The 15,577-nt window shown below is 45.4% G+C and overlaps 1 protein-coding gene across 1 annotated transcript; it reads left to right on the top strand.

Moving 5' to 3' along the window:
• Positions 1-9,929: 9,929 nt before the first annotated feature.
• LOC127649536 (otolin-1-A-like) lies at positions 9,930-15,250 on the top strand. The gene is made up of 4 exons (XM_052134692.1): positions 9,930-10,593; positions 10,804-10,893; positions 13,123-13,194; positions 14,231-15,250. The coding sequence occupies exons 1-4, from the start codon at positions 10,182-10,184 to the stop codon at positions 15,112-15,114; spliced, it is 1,458 nt and encodes a 485-aa protein (XP_051990652.1). The 5' UTR covers positions 9,930-10,181; the 3' UTR covers positions 15,115-15,250.
• The last annotated feature ends 327 nt before the right edge of the window (positions 15,251-15,577 follow it).

Here is a 15,577-nt window from a genome sequence, read left to right on the forward strand (position 1 = left end):
TTTTAATGGTGCTTAAGTGTAACATTTAGGGTTAGGGATTTGGACAAACCCCTAACCAGAAGTATCATTATCCTCCACACCCCACATACATTTGTTTCTATCATGTTCTGCTACTGATATTGGTTTCTTAATTTTTTTTTCCCAATAAATTTTTTTTTATTGATTCGTAGATATAACAAAGAAAAACACAACATATATACATTAAATCAACATTTAACATTTAACCCCCACTATTACCCCTTCCCAATCACCAACCCCACCCTGACCCCAACGAACACCCCTGTGGTCACATATACTGTAACAATACACACACACACATTTTTTCCCCCTAAATTATATAATAATCATACATAATTAAATCTAAACTTCTCTCTTCACAGCCCCTCCCAGAGAGTTCCCCCAAAACATTAAATAACTGCCCCATTTCCTATCAAACAAATCCTAATACCCCAGTCTTCTTCTTGACACCTTCTCAAAAGCTGCTAACCTTCCCTTCTCTGCACAACACTCCGGAATTGAGGGAGCTCCAGCTGACTTCCGTATCCTTAAATTAGCTGCTTACACAACTTTTACACGGGTCAGAACCCAATTTTTTATGTGTTTATTCCCCATATAGATTACCGTCCCATCGTCCAAAATACAGAGTCTGGGGCAAAATGAAATTTGAGTGCCCAATACATCTGTTACGTTCCCGTGTCGTCTGCCCCGTGTTTTCTGTTTCACATGTCACTTATCACGTTCCATGTCACGTTTTCCTTGTTGTCCGCCCCGTGTTTCACTGTCTGTGTATAAAACTACATTTCCCATGGTTCCCAGCCCTCATCACCACTGCCACAGCGTTATTGTCCGCACTTGAATGTCGTTTGTTATCTTCCTGTGTCGCTGTATTTAACCCCGTTTGTTTCTCCACTCCCCTGTCGGTCTTTGATGTATGTGGATGCCTGTTTTCCATGCCTTCCGTCAGTGTTTATCCCGCCTGTTAACCCTATGTATGCCTTCCGTGTTTTTGTTTATGCCTTCCATGTTTTTGTTTTGTTTCCCCATTGCGGGCATTTCCTTTGTTTCCGGTTTTGTGTCTGTCTAGTCTTCATTTCTGGTTTTATTAATAAAGACCGCTGCAAGTAGATCCTCGTCCCTCGTCTGCCTTCACCTACACTCCTAACAGAAAGACCGACCCAAAAATGGATCTAGCAGCGGTTAGCGAGTACTCACGTCTCTTCTCCACTGTCGCCATCCACACCGGGTTCGACGACGCCTCCCTGAAAACCATCTACAGGGTCGGGTTACCATCATGCCGGCGGAGGGAAGCGCCGGAACCCGGAGAGCACACGTGGAGGGAGTATGTGAGTCTCGTTCTGAAGAAACTCGCGGCCGAGGAACCACCCCTCTTGATTCCGGCTTTCAAGCCTGAGCCCATGCCTACCCTGATCGATGAGCCAGCGCTGCCAACTTCGTCCGCCCAGAGGAGGAGGAGAAGAAAAGCTTCCGCTCTCCAGCTCACGCCGGCCACGATCAGCAAGCCAGCACCTGCGCCTGCCACGGTCAGCGAGCCAGAGCCCACGCCTGCCATGGTCAGCGAGCCTGAGCCCACGCCAGCCACGGTCAGTGAGCCTGAGCCCACGCCAGCCACGGTCAGCGAGCCAGCGCCTGTAGCCTCGACCGTCCCAGAGCCAGCGCCTGTAGCCTCGACCGTCCCAGAGCTAGCGCCTGTAACCTCGACCGTCCCTGAGCCAGCACCTGTAGCCTCGACCGTCCCTGAGCCAACGCCAGTAGCCTCGACCGTCCAAGAGCCAGCGCCAGTAGCCATGACCGTCCAAGAGCCAGCGCCAGTAGCCATGACCGTCCAAGAGCCAACGGCAGTAGCCATGACGTCCCTGAGCCAACGCCAGTAGCCTCGACCGTCCAAGAGCCAGCGCCAGTAGCCATGACCGTCCAAGAGCCAGCGCCAGTAGCCATGACCGTCCAAGAGCCAGCGCCTGTAGCCTCGACCGTCCCTGAGTCAGCGCCTGTAGCCTCGACCGTCCCTGAGCCAGCGCCTGTAGCCTCGACCGTCCTTGAGCCAACGCCAGTAGCCTCGACCGTCCAAGAGCCAGCGCCAGTAGCCATGACCGTCCAAGAGCCAGTGCCTCTCGAGCCTCCCAAGGCTCCACCTCTCGAGCCTCTCGAGCCTTCCAGGGCTCCGCCTCCCGAGCCTCCCAGGGCTCCGCCTCTCAAGTCTCTCGAGTCTTCCAGGGCTCCTCCTCCCAAGCCTTCCAGGGCTCCGCCTCTCAAGTCTCTCGAGTCTTCCAGGGCTCCTCCTCCCGAGCCTCCCAGGGCTCCGCCCCTCAAGTCACTCGAGTCTTCCAGGGCTCCGCCTCTCAAGCCTCTCAAGCCTTCCAGGGCTCCGCCTCTGGAGCCTTTCAGTGCTCCGCCTCTCGAGCCTCTCGAGTCTTCCAGGGCTCCTCCTCCCGAGCCTTCCAGGGCTCTGCCTCTCAAGTCTCTCGAGTCTTCCAGGGCTCCTCCTCCCGAGCCTCCCAGGGCTCCACCCCTCAAGTCACTCGAGTCTTTCAGGGCTCCGCCTCTCAAGCCTCTCGAGCCTTCCAGGGCTCTGCCTCTCGAGCCTTTCAGGGCTCCGCCTCTCGAGCCTCCCAGGGCTCCTCCTCTCGAGCCTCCCAGGGCTCCGCCTCTCGAGCCTTCCAGGGCTCCACCTCTCGAGCCCCTCGAGCCTCCCAGGGCTCCGCCTCTCGAGCCTCCTGAGCCTTCAAGGACTCCGCCTCCCGAACCTCCCAGGGCTCCGCCTCTCAAGTTTCTCGAGCCTTTCAGAGATCCGCCTCTCAAGACTCTCAAGCCACCCAGGGCTCCGCCTCTCGAGCCTTCCAGGGCTCCGCCTCTCGAGTCTCTCGAGCCACCCAGGGCTCCGCCTCCTGAGCCTTCCAGGGCTCCGCCCCCGAGCCTCCTACGGCTCCTCACCCAGAGACTCCCGAGCCTCCTACGGCTCCGCCCCAGAGCCTCCCGAGCCTCCTAAGGCTCCGCCCCAGAGCCTCCGGAGACTCCTACGGCTCCACCTCCAGAGCCTCCCGAGCCTTGTTTATCCCGCCTGTTAACCCTATGTATGCCTTCCGTGTTTTTGTTTATGCCTTCCGTGTTTTTGTTTATGCCTTCCGTGTTTTTGTTTTGTTTCCCCATTGTGGGCATTTCCTTTGTTCCGGTTTTGTGTCAGTCTAGTCTTCATTTCTGGTTTTATTAATAAAGACCTCTGCAAGTAGATCCTCGTCCCTCGTCTGCCTTCACCTACACTCCTAACAACATCACATATAAAACTAAAAAATTCTTGAATATTAACACATTACCAAAATACATGGGTTGTGTCTCCATCTTCTGATTGGCATCGTCAGCAGGTGGGTGTGTACTGATATTGGTGTCTAATGTTTTCAAACAGTTCTAGGTTCTGGTGTAATTCTGAAAATGTTTTGACACTGCATTAAAATGTCAAAATACAAGTTTTATGGCATATTATAGCTTTCTCGTAAGTCTATATGAACCAGGTCAATTGACCCATAACACCTTTTTTGTTGCTATTTGTTTGTATTGCATCATTCATAAATACATTAAATAAATAATTTTAACATTGTCAGATCCAAACCACCTCCGTGGAGGATGTCATGAAGTTTCAGGCCAAAAAGTGAAAGATAAGTTGATGTAAACTTGTGTTAAAAGCTTAAACGGGTCAAATTGACCCGGAACTGCATTCAAATGTTAAAGCAAGGGTCTTCGACAGAGGGTCCGTGACCCCTAGAGGATCCGTGGTGGTGCCACAGGGTGTCCTTAAAGTACTGATCCATCATCAGCACTCTTAATAATCACTTGCACACGAGTGAGAAACAGTACTGCCGCTCCCTATATGCATATTATGCAGTCTGCATGGGGCACCAACTCCCTAGGGGGCACCAGAAACTTCAGAAACGTGCGAGCATGAGGCAATCGTTTGTGTTCCGCGACTACGTTATTCAAGGACCTGGTAGTAAAACTGCTATGCGTTTTTCTAGGTGTGCGAATGTCAGCCTACAGTTTCTTGTATTATTAGTTGCTTTTAGAACAATATACATACTTAATATACAGTATAGACCTATGTATATATGTAATATGTCTAAATATATAGTTACCACTGAGATTATCAAGCTGCCATAGGCTAAACTGACAATGACTGTCAAATCAACACTATTAAAGGTGTAACCTTAGTAGGAGGAGGCAGATGAGGAGTGCAGATCTAAATGCGGGTCTTTATTAATCAAAGTGAAAAACAACCAGACAGGAACAAAGGAAACATGGGCAGGCAGACCAAGGAGGGCACAAGGGGTAAACAGACAGTCCAAGGGGGCACAAGGGGCAACCAGACAGTCCACAGGGGCACAAGGGGCAGACAGGCAGTCCACGGGGGCACAAGGGGCAGACAGGCAGTCCAAGGGGACACAGAGGGCAGACAGGCAGTCCACGGGGGCACAGAGGGCAGGCAGGCGGTCCAAGGAGGCCACAAGATGGGGACTGGGTCAGGTGGCCTGGGAGCTGGCCACAGGGCAAGGACAGGTTCAGGAGGCCTGGGAGGCGGCCACAGGACAGGGACAGGTTCAGGAGGCCTGGAAGCTGGCCACAGGGCAAGGACAGGTTCAGGAGGCCTGGGAGGCGGCCACAGGACAGGGACAGGTTCAGGAGGCCTGGAAGCTGGCCACAGAGCAAGGACAGGTTCAGGAGGCCTGGGAGGCGGCCACAGGACAGGGACAGGTTCAGGAGGCCTGGGATCTTGCCACAGGTGGAGCCGTGGGAGGCGGAGCCATGGGAGGCGGAGCCATGGGAGGCTCTGGAGGCAGAGCCGAGGGAGGCTCAGGAGGCAGAGCTGTGGAAAGCTTTGGAGGCGGAGCCCTAGAAGGCTCTGGAGGCAGAGCCCTGGATGGCTCTGGGATTGAAGTGGTGGAAGGCTCGAGAGGCAGAGCCCTGGGAGGCTCGGGATGCGTTGACTCTGGGACGGTAATGGCTACAGGCGCTGGCTCTGGGACAGTCGAGGCTACTGGCGCTGGCTCTGGGACAGTCGAGGCTACTGGCGCTGGATCTGGGACGGTCGAGGCTACAGGCGCTGGCTCTGGGACGGTCGAGGCTACAGGCATTGGCTCACTGACGTTCAAGGCTTCAGGCACTGGCTCACTGATTTTCGAGGCTACAGGCACTGGCTCACTGACGGTCGGGGCTGCAGGCATTGGCTTGTTGGCCGTGGTGTGCGTGAGCTCTGGTTTGTTGAACATAGAAGGCAGAGCCATGGGAGGTTCTGGGGATGGAGCCGTGGAAGGCGGAGGCTGGAGAGCAGAAGCCTTTCCTCTGCTCCTCCTGCTGGGTCGCTGACCGTGGCTGGCATTGGCTCTAGCTCGCTGACCGTGGCTGCCGTTGGCTCTGGCTCACTGACCGTGGCTGGCGTTGGCTCTGGCTCGCTGACCGTGGCTGGCGTGAACTGGGGAGCGGAAGCCTTTCCTCTCCTCCTCCTCCTCCGGGCGGACGAGACTGGCAGCGCTGGCTCATTGACCAAGGCAGGCGTGGGGGTTGGCTCGCTGGCAGGCGGGGCAGGCGTGAAGGGACGAGCCATGGACGAATGGGGGGTCACCACTGTGGGAGGAGAGGCAGGGTCCTCCTCGATGACGCCCATAGTGAACGGCGAGCTGCAGCCCAGCAGAGTCTCCTCCACGAATTCGAGGAGAGTCCAGCCACACGTCGCCAGTGGGAACCGCTCCTTGAGCGAACTGTTCAGGTTGGCCCTGAAGAAAACCACCAGGGAGGAGTCCGGGAAGTCCACGACACTCGCCAGCTCGAGGAAATCGTGGATGTGGTCCTCCACAGGACGGTCCCCTTGCATGAGGCTGAGAAGTTGACAGTTCGCTTGAAGAACCGCTAGATCCATATTTGGTTTGATCGTTCTGCATTGAAGGCAAATGACAAACAGGTGAGAACAATGATTGAAAGCTGGCAGTGATGAGGGCCGGGAATTGTGGGAACTGTAGTTCAAGAGAGGTGACACGAGAAACACGGGGCAGACAACCAGGGATCGTAACAAAAGTTGCATACAGTCATTTGTCCTCATTACAACATTTTCCTCCTACAGAAATTAACTGTAATTTTGAAACATATATATACAATCTATCACTAACATGAGGTGAAGACTCCAGGTATAGGCCTATCAGTAACCTTATAAAAGTGTTCTTATTCTGCATGGACAGTCTGTCTTTCTGTTTGTCTGTCTGTTTATCTGTCTATTTTTCTTTTATTGTAGGGGTGTGGCACAGTGATTAAAAAGGAAAATTTTAAATAGCACTTCATGTCAAAAAGGTTGCAAACCTCTGCTATACTTAATTTAATGTTTATTTTTATGGCTTTGCAATGTAAACATCATCAAATATGCACATACATTAATATGGTACCATACATGTTTATAGGCATAAAATGCAACACTCAATTTGCAGACAATATGCAATGGGGGTCCCTGCCCCGTCTCTCTACAGTACATACCAAGGGGTCCTTGGCCTGAAAATGGTTGAAGACCCCTGCATTAAAAGGTTCTGTTTTGTTCCCGAATGAAGTCATCGCACCACTTGGAGACCTCATATCACAACCTGAAGTCTTAGATGAAAATCTTAACTCTAGGGTTCCTAGGGGTCAGTAACCCCTTGAGATCTAAAAGTCACTAGTGCTGAATTTCCTGAAGGGGGGCTGCAGAAAATCTGCCATGACTTTGTTTCATGGGCCAATGTCTCATTTGCTTTGATTATTTAGCTTTGCTTTGAGCTTCTGCCAAATGGACCAGTTACACAGACTTCAGGCCACATTTTTGTAGAAGGCAGTTTTGATCAATTGGTCCTTCATTAAAATTGTGTACTGTTAGGAAGCAGACTGTGTGTAAAGAACAGTTTCTTGTATAGTGCAAGTGTTTGATGGAGGGTTTGAAGGCGTGTAGGATACATGACCATTCATCCCAAGAGTTAGCATTTCTCCGCTGAGACTGTTAAAAAAATCCCCAAAAGTCTCTGATTCTCTATGATCCTTGGGAAAATCATGACTTGCTCAACCCCTTTTACAACATTGTAGAGTGTGTAGGAATCACTAGGACACACTGCAAGAAAGCATCTATAAACTTAAACTGATACTGTCAATTACACATATTTTCATATGATATATTCATATACTGTATGATTTTCTTTTTAAGGAGAGGTGAGCTTTTACTTTTTTCAGTGATTGTGAACATGATTTGAACCTGGTAGATGATAAAACAATACATTTACAATAATGGAGAGACCGGACCCATATCTAGAGATTCAAATATTACAGAGGTTTGGTAGTGGGCATTTTTGACAACTCAGAACACTGTAGCAACCACTCAGAAGAGCTTGGAAACTATAGAGTAACATGCTAAAACCACTCAGAACACATTAGCAACTGCATGGCAAACACACATTGTGGAGACAACTTTTGCAAGCACCACTCACATTTTCTTCAGACAATGCAAAAAAATAAATAAATAAATGTATCGCTGAAACTCATGTATGATTTTATTTAATATAATTTAGATTAGTTAGGAAAATTTGAAAACTGAATGATCAGCATGCACAAGTGTAGTTGTATGTGTAAGTGCTCTTATGTGTAATTGGCCTTCTCAGTGATATAACACAAGGGATACAGATGAATGAGAATGAGGTGGACTGATACTCTCTAAAGCCACCACATTAGCTTCTCCTCAGGTATCAAGTCCCCAGCACTGTGCCAAAGACTCTCATTGGCTGGATTGAGGGGGACAGGGAGGCACAGGTTGTTAAAAGGCAGTGATCTGGATACAGTTTTCTTTTAGATAAGGCGAAGGAGAGGCGGCAGAAAAGTTCAGTGACACGGTAAGTATCTTCAGTGTGATTTATTCTCAATCTGCTTTAAAATTGTATTCTTTCTTTATGGTAAATGAAACGGTGGAACCATTTTTTATTTTAAGTTTCCCTCTCTTATCAGTAAAGCTTAATATATCAAGCATCTCTTTTATTTAGCTCATATTAGAGTTAGGAACAAACCCCAGCATCTCAAGAGTGATTATATTTCAAATAACAGCCCGAGATGCTTTACGGTTTGTATCACTCGGTGTATCTGTACTGGCTATGTGTGCTATGTGTTGGCAACATGCAACAGTTGATCTTGTCTTGGCTTTGTTTTCATTTTTTTCCATTAGAGGACAGAATATAGACTAAATAACCAGGCCATAAAAGGCCATATTGTGTCTAAAATTTAAGAAAGTTACTTGATATTAACCTTTGATTTATAGAACTGTTGTATAAAAGCAATAACATGAGCGAGAGTGCTGTTGATTACCTAAGAACGAATCAGAACCATGCTGATATTCAATTCAATGGCACATTTGCCAATGAGATATTGTTTAACTAAGTTATCTGACTTACAATTTTTACCTGGCAAATGATGAAATGGGTAAAACATTCTAATACAGACTTTTATTGATAGGGGCATGAGTCATATCTATAGACCAGTATATCATGGACTAATTTGACTTGGGCCTGTAAGCAACTGCATAGCAACAAGCTAAAAATCTACTTGGAACATCCTAGTGCTGGGTTTGCAAACCTTTTATGCTAAGGACCCCCAAATCAGGGCCGGTGCTGGCCAAATTGTTGCCCTACACAGAGGTTCTTGATTGTCTTAATGGAGGGGATGCAAATGCAAGCTGCAAGGAGATCGTCTGTGTTAAGCGACTACTATTGGGTCCTTGAAAAAAGTATAACGTGCAAGGAAGGGCAGCCAGTAGAGTTTCTGGTGCTCCCTTGGGTAAAATGATGCTACCCTAGGGAGTTGGTGCCCTACACAGTCTGCTTAATATGCTTATAGGGAGTGGTGGTGCTGCCCCAATTAAGATGATACAACGAGGTACCTCTTCCAAAAATATAAAAGCAGCCATTTATATGGTGTGTGAATAATAGTGTAACATTTTATTTTCACATTTTTGTACTTCACAGTAAATATTGGTCTTAAGCAGCTAAATAGAAAGTAGAGCTAAGGGCATATGCACTTTGTGAGGAAGGACATATGATGCTTGAGCTCGTGGTCGGGACAGCGATAGTTCCCGTCGTTTGACCTGCAGTCGTTTTCATATTTTGAAAGTCGGCTGCCCGACTAGGGGCGCTATAGTGGACATTAGCGATAACTGTCTACTTCTACTATGAGTTTTCTCTTTCAACTCAACTACTGTCAGTCCGGAGCAACTATTTGAAAAGAATATCTAATAAGTAAAGCAGGGATTATTTAGCCGAGATGATGTAGAAAAGAAGTCCCGCCTTAAATGTAAAAGAGCAAATCACCTTTTAGGTACAGACATCGGCTGTCAAATCAACTCGACAATGTGCATGCATGTTAACTATAAAAGCAGAGAAAATTTAGTTTTTTAGCGTAATCTGAGGAAACGACACACAATTTAAGATACCAGTGTTTTCAGATTTTACTGCTGATTTGAAATATGTCCTTTAGTTGTAATCTTGACCAACCGTTTAGGAGATTTCGGTCTTTTCCCATTCAAGTAGATAGATGCTGCACTGGCATGACTGAAAAAAGCCTCCTGAGAGTGTTTTAAAGATGGCCGACAGTGACTGACTTGCTAGAAAGACTTTGGTTAAAGTCAATATCTTTATATCAACTTAACAGAATAAGAACACATTTAGTTTTATGCCACAGATGCTTGCAGGTAACTCTATTGCCCCCTTGAGTACAAAAGTCGGTCCCCGCCACAATAACGTAAGAATGCACATTAGGCATGTTCAACCGGATTGCACATTGGCAATGCGATTTCAAAACGCTTGCATCTGTGTACGCATATTTAAGTAAAACATGTTTCTGGCTATAGAAATACTATATGTATATTATGTTATTAGTTAAAATACATTTTGTAAAAGATGATTTTTTCCCTTAAATTTTCCACGGACACCCTAGCACGCCATTGCGTCCCCCCTGGGTAACCATTCCATCCTCAACAGTGTAGCATCGCCATTGAGGGTGGTGAGTTTTGTTCAGGCACGCACCACTCACATTTTCTTCAGAAAGTGTAAATAGCAGGTTAAACTATTGCTTATACTTTCTTTTGATGTCCACTTCTTTTATCAGCACACTTGGTTGCTGTTTGTACAATGCCCAATATTCTCCACCTGGTGATGGCCTTGCTGGTGGTAACAACAGAGACTCAGGCATCAATACTCAAGACCACACAGTGGCCACGACTGAAGCCCACTAAAAAGCCCTTGACTCAGGATGAAGGTGGTCCTTTACATGTAGATCCCACCACCATGAGCCCAACCACCATTGGTGTCACAGAAGAAACCACAGACTCCATGATGGAAATGTACTCTATCTCGCCTACCGATAGCACCACCTACTCTAGTGATGCTTATTCTGCTGACTACCACACTGAGGCCATGGTTCCTTCTGGGGTGGGTCCTGGGAACTACACGCTGGATTACAATGAGTGCTTCTTCAACTTCTGTGAATGTTGTCCACCAGAGAGAGGTCCTCCAGGACCAGTGGGAGAAAAGGGGTTGCCAGGTAAGAAAGATACGTGGTAAACATATGAAAAAAATCACTATTCCACCTAACCTTGCTGAAAAGACCAGGCATACAGTTCATCTAATTTATTTGATATGGACTAACATTTTCTTGTCATTTCCATTGTGGTTGTTGAGACTTTGCACATGTCTACTTCATCAAATGCTACATGATACTTTACTCCTTTAACTTTATATGTAATTGTGCCAGGTATTCCAGGGGAAAAGGGGGAAATGGGACCTCCTGGACCTCCGGGTAAAGATGGACTCACCGGTGCTCTTGGGCAACATGGAGAGAAAGGTCAGTATGGCACAATCCTTTCCGTGTGTTCAACATAAGTGGCAGCAAGAGATGCAAAAAAATTCCAGTGAAGTGCCATCAATTTATATACAGTAGATGGGCAATTAAAGCAGTCAAGATTAGTTGACATCAGTAAAGTATCTATATTAATTACAAAGCTCTGGTATACTCAGTTCCTATTGGGCAATTGTGCTGTTCCGAGATGATCCGATGCCTTCACGGCGAAATCGTTGAAGATTGTTAATTTAATCTCGATATTTGTTGTGAATTTTGCCTACAGTGGGTAAAGGAGAATTGTGGAGGGTGTGGTAAGGGACCGTCTAAAAAAACTCAGCCAGCATCCGGCCAACAACTCTAGAAAGATTGTCCCATATTTTACAACTTCAAAAGTGACAAACCTAGTAGTAATGCAAACATTAAAATGTATTGCCTTATAAGTCATGCATAGCACTGCATGGGGAACAGAGTGAAAAGTAAGTGTTTATGAACAAATAATCTGCTGTTTTATCCATCATATTTGTGAAAGTGAATTAAAGTCCTTGATGATGTAGTGTTTCTAGTGTTCATTTTACCAGGAAACTGCCTTGATACATACAACAGGCTATGTCAAACTCATTAAGGCAAAAATAAAGGTATAGTCACATGATTCTATGAGACAAGGTGACATGTATCAGTGCAGAAAAGATGCTATTAGAGGTTAGAAATTGTTATTTCAAATGTAAACTTCCATAAAAAGGAGCAAAAAAGACTTAAGGCAGAGAATTCAAAAATTGTTTACACAAGGATCATTTTCTCACAGCGTCAATACATATATGGCATTTGGTCTATCCAAAGTTATATACAAAGAATCAGGGACACTGAAGACAGTACGCTCATCTGTATGTATATGTACTGCAAGGAGGATAAACATTTGCTTCATTGCAACTTAGTTTAGGAGAAATATAGTTCTCCAAAAAGGTTTGCTAAGGCAATCATCATTATTACTATTGCTCATATTTTTCCATGCCATATCTATGGTCCAGAATATCAGTGTGCTCTTTTTACTCAGGACCATCTAGCAGTCACACTGAACATCCTAGAAACCACATTGCAACACACTAAACATGACTTTGAACACCTTGACAACTGCATATCTACCGAAAATGCGAGTGGGCTAGGATCACATGCATTTTCTTCAGAAAATGTAAAACTTCTTAAATTTTATGATTTATATTCATGGAGTACATTTTAAAAGTTGTCTTCCCATGCCCACACCAAAGGAAAAAAAAAAAAAAGATTACCTAGCCTAGATAAAAAAAACGGATGCTATTTCTTTCCAATAGTGCAGCATACATAAACAGGTTTGCAAAACCTGCAATTTATATCTTCAGAAACTGAGACGGGAACTGCTAGTTCTCTGAAGTTGCTCAAACGCCTCAATGAGCTTGAAGAACTCTTCTATCTCTGATACTTCTCTTGTCTTAACATGAACATGCTCTTCACTACTGAAGAAAAAATAGTGAGATGGGTTTTCTCCTCTTATGAACCTGTGTGTATTCTAAAAGATGAAGATTTATTCTGTCCAGAAGTGAACAGTGATAGATATCAGAGATATCAGCACGGACATTAGCTATAAAAGCCAGGAAAATTGCTTGTTTTAGCGTAATGAGAGGTAAAGAAACACAGTTTATGATTCCAATATTATTATAATTAATTGCTTATTTGAAATGTGTGCTTTGATCATAATCTTGACCAACAGTTTTTGAGATTTCGTTGTACCCCCATTTAAGTAGATAGGTGCTGCTCTGTCATGACTAGAAACAGCCTCCAGAGAGCATTCCAAATATGGCCGCCAGTGGACTGACTTGCTAGAAAAACTTTGTAGATATACATAAATACTTTGAATTTGGTGCTGGGCCAAATCCAACTCCACTGATATCAATACCATTTGAAGTGAGAATACTAGAAATTAAGTTCTAAATTTTATCATATAGTCTGTTTCAGATCTAAATTAAGCCTGCATTCTAAGATCTTGATGTTTCTAACACACTATTAGCTGAGCAGCAGATTTTCAGAAAGGCCTATGATCTTAAATACTGTTCACTGACCTATAACACAGTTCAGCTTGTATGGGACTTATACTGGGATCATGCCCTGAAGAACTGAAGCCTAACCTCCCAATTATGATTTTAATGGAAAATAATGTTCAATGTTTGAAAAGTTGTAAAAATATGCTCTGATCTCTTTCAGGAGACAAAGGTGATCCTGGAGTGAGTGGGCTGCCTGGTATTACCGGTGTTACTGGAAAACAAGGAGAGAAAGGTAAATTCACTTGTGACTAGGGCCTGAACCCAGTATCTGATACAATGCTGAGTTGAATGTTTGGGTCATTCTTACGAATCACCTCAACCACCTCAGCCAACTCTGTTACTGGAAAAAAATATTTTATATTCCAATATTTATAAATTTTTCAGCACAAAATACAAAAATACTACTGAATAATGTGGTTTGGTGCAATGATATTTGCTTGATAAGGCAGTTATTAGCCATGTTTTTCACTGACCATTGAACCTGTTATGTTCAACCCCAAACAACCCCAAACATTCCTTTAAGGCCAAAACATAAGTGGATAAAGACGCTTCTAGCTACACAAGCTCAATTTTGTGCATAGTTGCGTTTCAAAATGTGTCAGACCACAATTTATAAAAAAACACAAGTATGCATTGCATTCTCAACGTTACCACAAGGGCCGCAACAGCGGACACGTCGTCTGCTTCACAGTGAGTTTTTACTTTCAAGCCAGCTACTGTCATGACAAAGCAACAGTTTGCAGAGAATATTACAATTAAATAAATGTATATAAGCATACCTGAACGATATCACATACAATTTAATGGCACAGACTATTTGAATGTATCTCTATTGCCCCCTTGAGTACTGAGGTTTGATGCCACCACAGTAATGCAAGAACACTTGGTTCAATTGGACCGGACATTGGCAGTCTGTTGGCCAAGCACTTGAATCTTTGTGCGCGCACTTACGTAAATTATGTGTTTGGCCTTAGGGTAACTACTGATACTTTGCAAGGCTGTAATCACATATTTAGAATTGGGGATAATAGTTTAGGTATTTGCCACTGAAAATTTCATGTTTGACCACTAGTCTGGATATTAATATTTCCCTCTATGGTGGTCCTCTAATGTGGTTACAGCCTGAAGTGGGAAATTATGATTATAGCAGTAACTTCTTCAAAGAAACAAAAATAATAATATCCCGCAGGGTTTCAGCACAAATGGCACTTTTGTCCTTAGAATGATTCTTATATTTGAAATTCAGTAGTTGATGTCAATGTCTCCAGGTGAAACAGGCCTCAAAGGAGACAAAGGAGATGCAGGTTTACCAGGGCTGAAAGGAGACCCAGGGGACCGTGGAGAGCCTGGCTGGAATGGAACAAAGGGAGAGGTGGGTGAGCCTGGCATACCAGGACTGGCGGGCCCCCCCGGACAAGATGGCATCCAGGGGGAGAAGGGTGACAAAGGAGACTGTCCATTTGGTGAGAAAGGGCAGAAAGGCAGTATGGGTGAGCCAGGGTCTCAAGGGCTAAAAGGAGACATGGGTATGCCTGGACAAAATGGCGCAGATGGGCTTCCTGGTACTCAGGGGGCCAAGGGAGACCCAGGACCCCCAGGTAAGCAGGGAGAGCCTGGTCCTCCAGGACCTCAAGGACCACCAGGGCAGAGGGGGATGCTAGGAATGAAAGGAGCCAGGGGTCTGAAGGGAGCACGGGGTGTTAGGGGGTTTAAGGGCGCTAAAGGTGAACCTTCTATTCAGAAGCGCTCCGCCTTCAGTGTCGGCCTCTTTCCTAGCCGATCGTTCCCGCCACCTGGTCTGCCAATAAAATTTGACAAAGTCATTTACAATGAAGAAGGTCATTGGGACCCACACGCCAGCAAGTTTAACTGCACTCATGGGGGCGTTTATGTGTTTTCCTACTACATAACTGTGCGTAATCGCCCCCTACGTGTAGCCCTGGTTGTGAATGGCATTCGGAAACTGCGAACTCGTGACTCACTCTACGGTCAGGACATTGACCAGGCATCCAACATGGCAGTGCTGCATCTAGCATCTGGCGACCAGGTATGGCTGGAGACGCTTCGGGACTGGAATGGTGTTTATTCCAGTAGCGAGGATGACAGCACATTTTCTGGTTTCCTGCTTTATGCTGATGCCACCAAGGACTGATGGCCAGGAATCACACTTTAGACCTATAATTTGTTACCTGGTGGCGAAGTCAGTCACCTAAATTTCCCAGTGTACTTGAATCTTGAACTACTAACAGCTCTTGTACAGTCAATAATTGTTTTGTATCCTGCTGTAACACCAGAATAATCAATGTCACATTTCCCCATTTGTTTTATAAGGTGATGATTTGTGACAGCTATCTTTATAGCTCTTCACATATTTAAATAATATAGATGGCAGCTTATACAATAAAGAACAAGAATGCTTCATTTCTGTGTTGTTTTTTTGTTTTTTCCACAAATGCCACAATGCTTAATTTTTAGGAGGTGATTTATTATTAAGCATTTGAATCAATTAATAATAATAAAAAATCTCAATCCAAACAAATGACTGTTATCTATAAAATCAAATCAACTCAATACAAAAAAGCAGCTGTAAATAATGCACAAAAACCATAACTATA

This window comes from Xyrauchen texanus, chromosome 9, assembly GCF_025860055.1.
Source record: "Xyrauchen texanus isolate HMW12.3.18 chromosome 9, RBS_HiC_50CHRs, whole genome shotgun sequence".
In the NCBI taxonomy this organism is placed as follows: Eukaryota; Metazoa; Chordata; class Actinopteri; order Cypriniformes; family Catostomidae; genus Xyrauchen; species Xyrauchen texanus.

Excerpts from the sequence above, each read along its gene's own strand:
- LOC127649536 (XM_052134692.1), top strand. The coding sequence starts at position 10,182 with ATGCCCAATATTCTCCACCTGGTGATGGCCTTGCTGGTGGTAACAACA. Across the intron at positions 10,594-10,803 it reads GGGAGAAAAGGGGTTGCCAG|GTATTCCAGGGGAAAAGGGG; the intron begins GTAAGAAAGATA and ends TAATTGTGCCAG. Across the intron at positions 13,195-14,230 it reads TGGAAAACAAGGAGAGAAAG|GTGAAACAGGCCTCAAAGGA; the intron begins GTAAATTCACTT and ends CAATGTCTCCAG.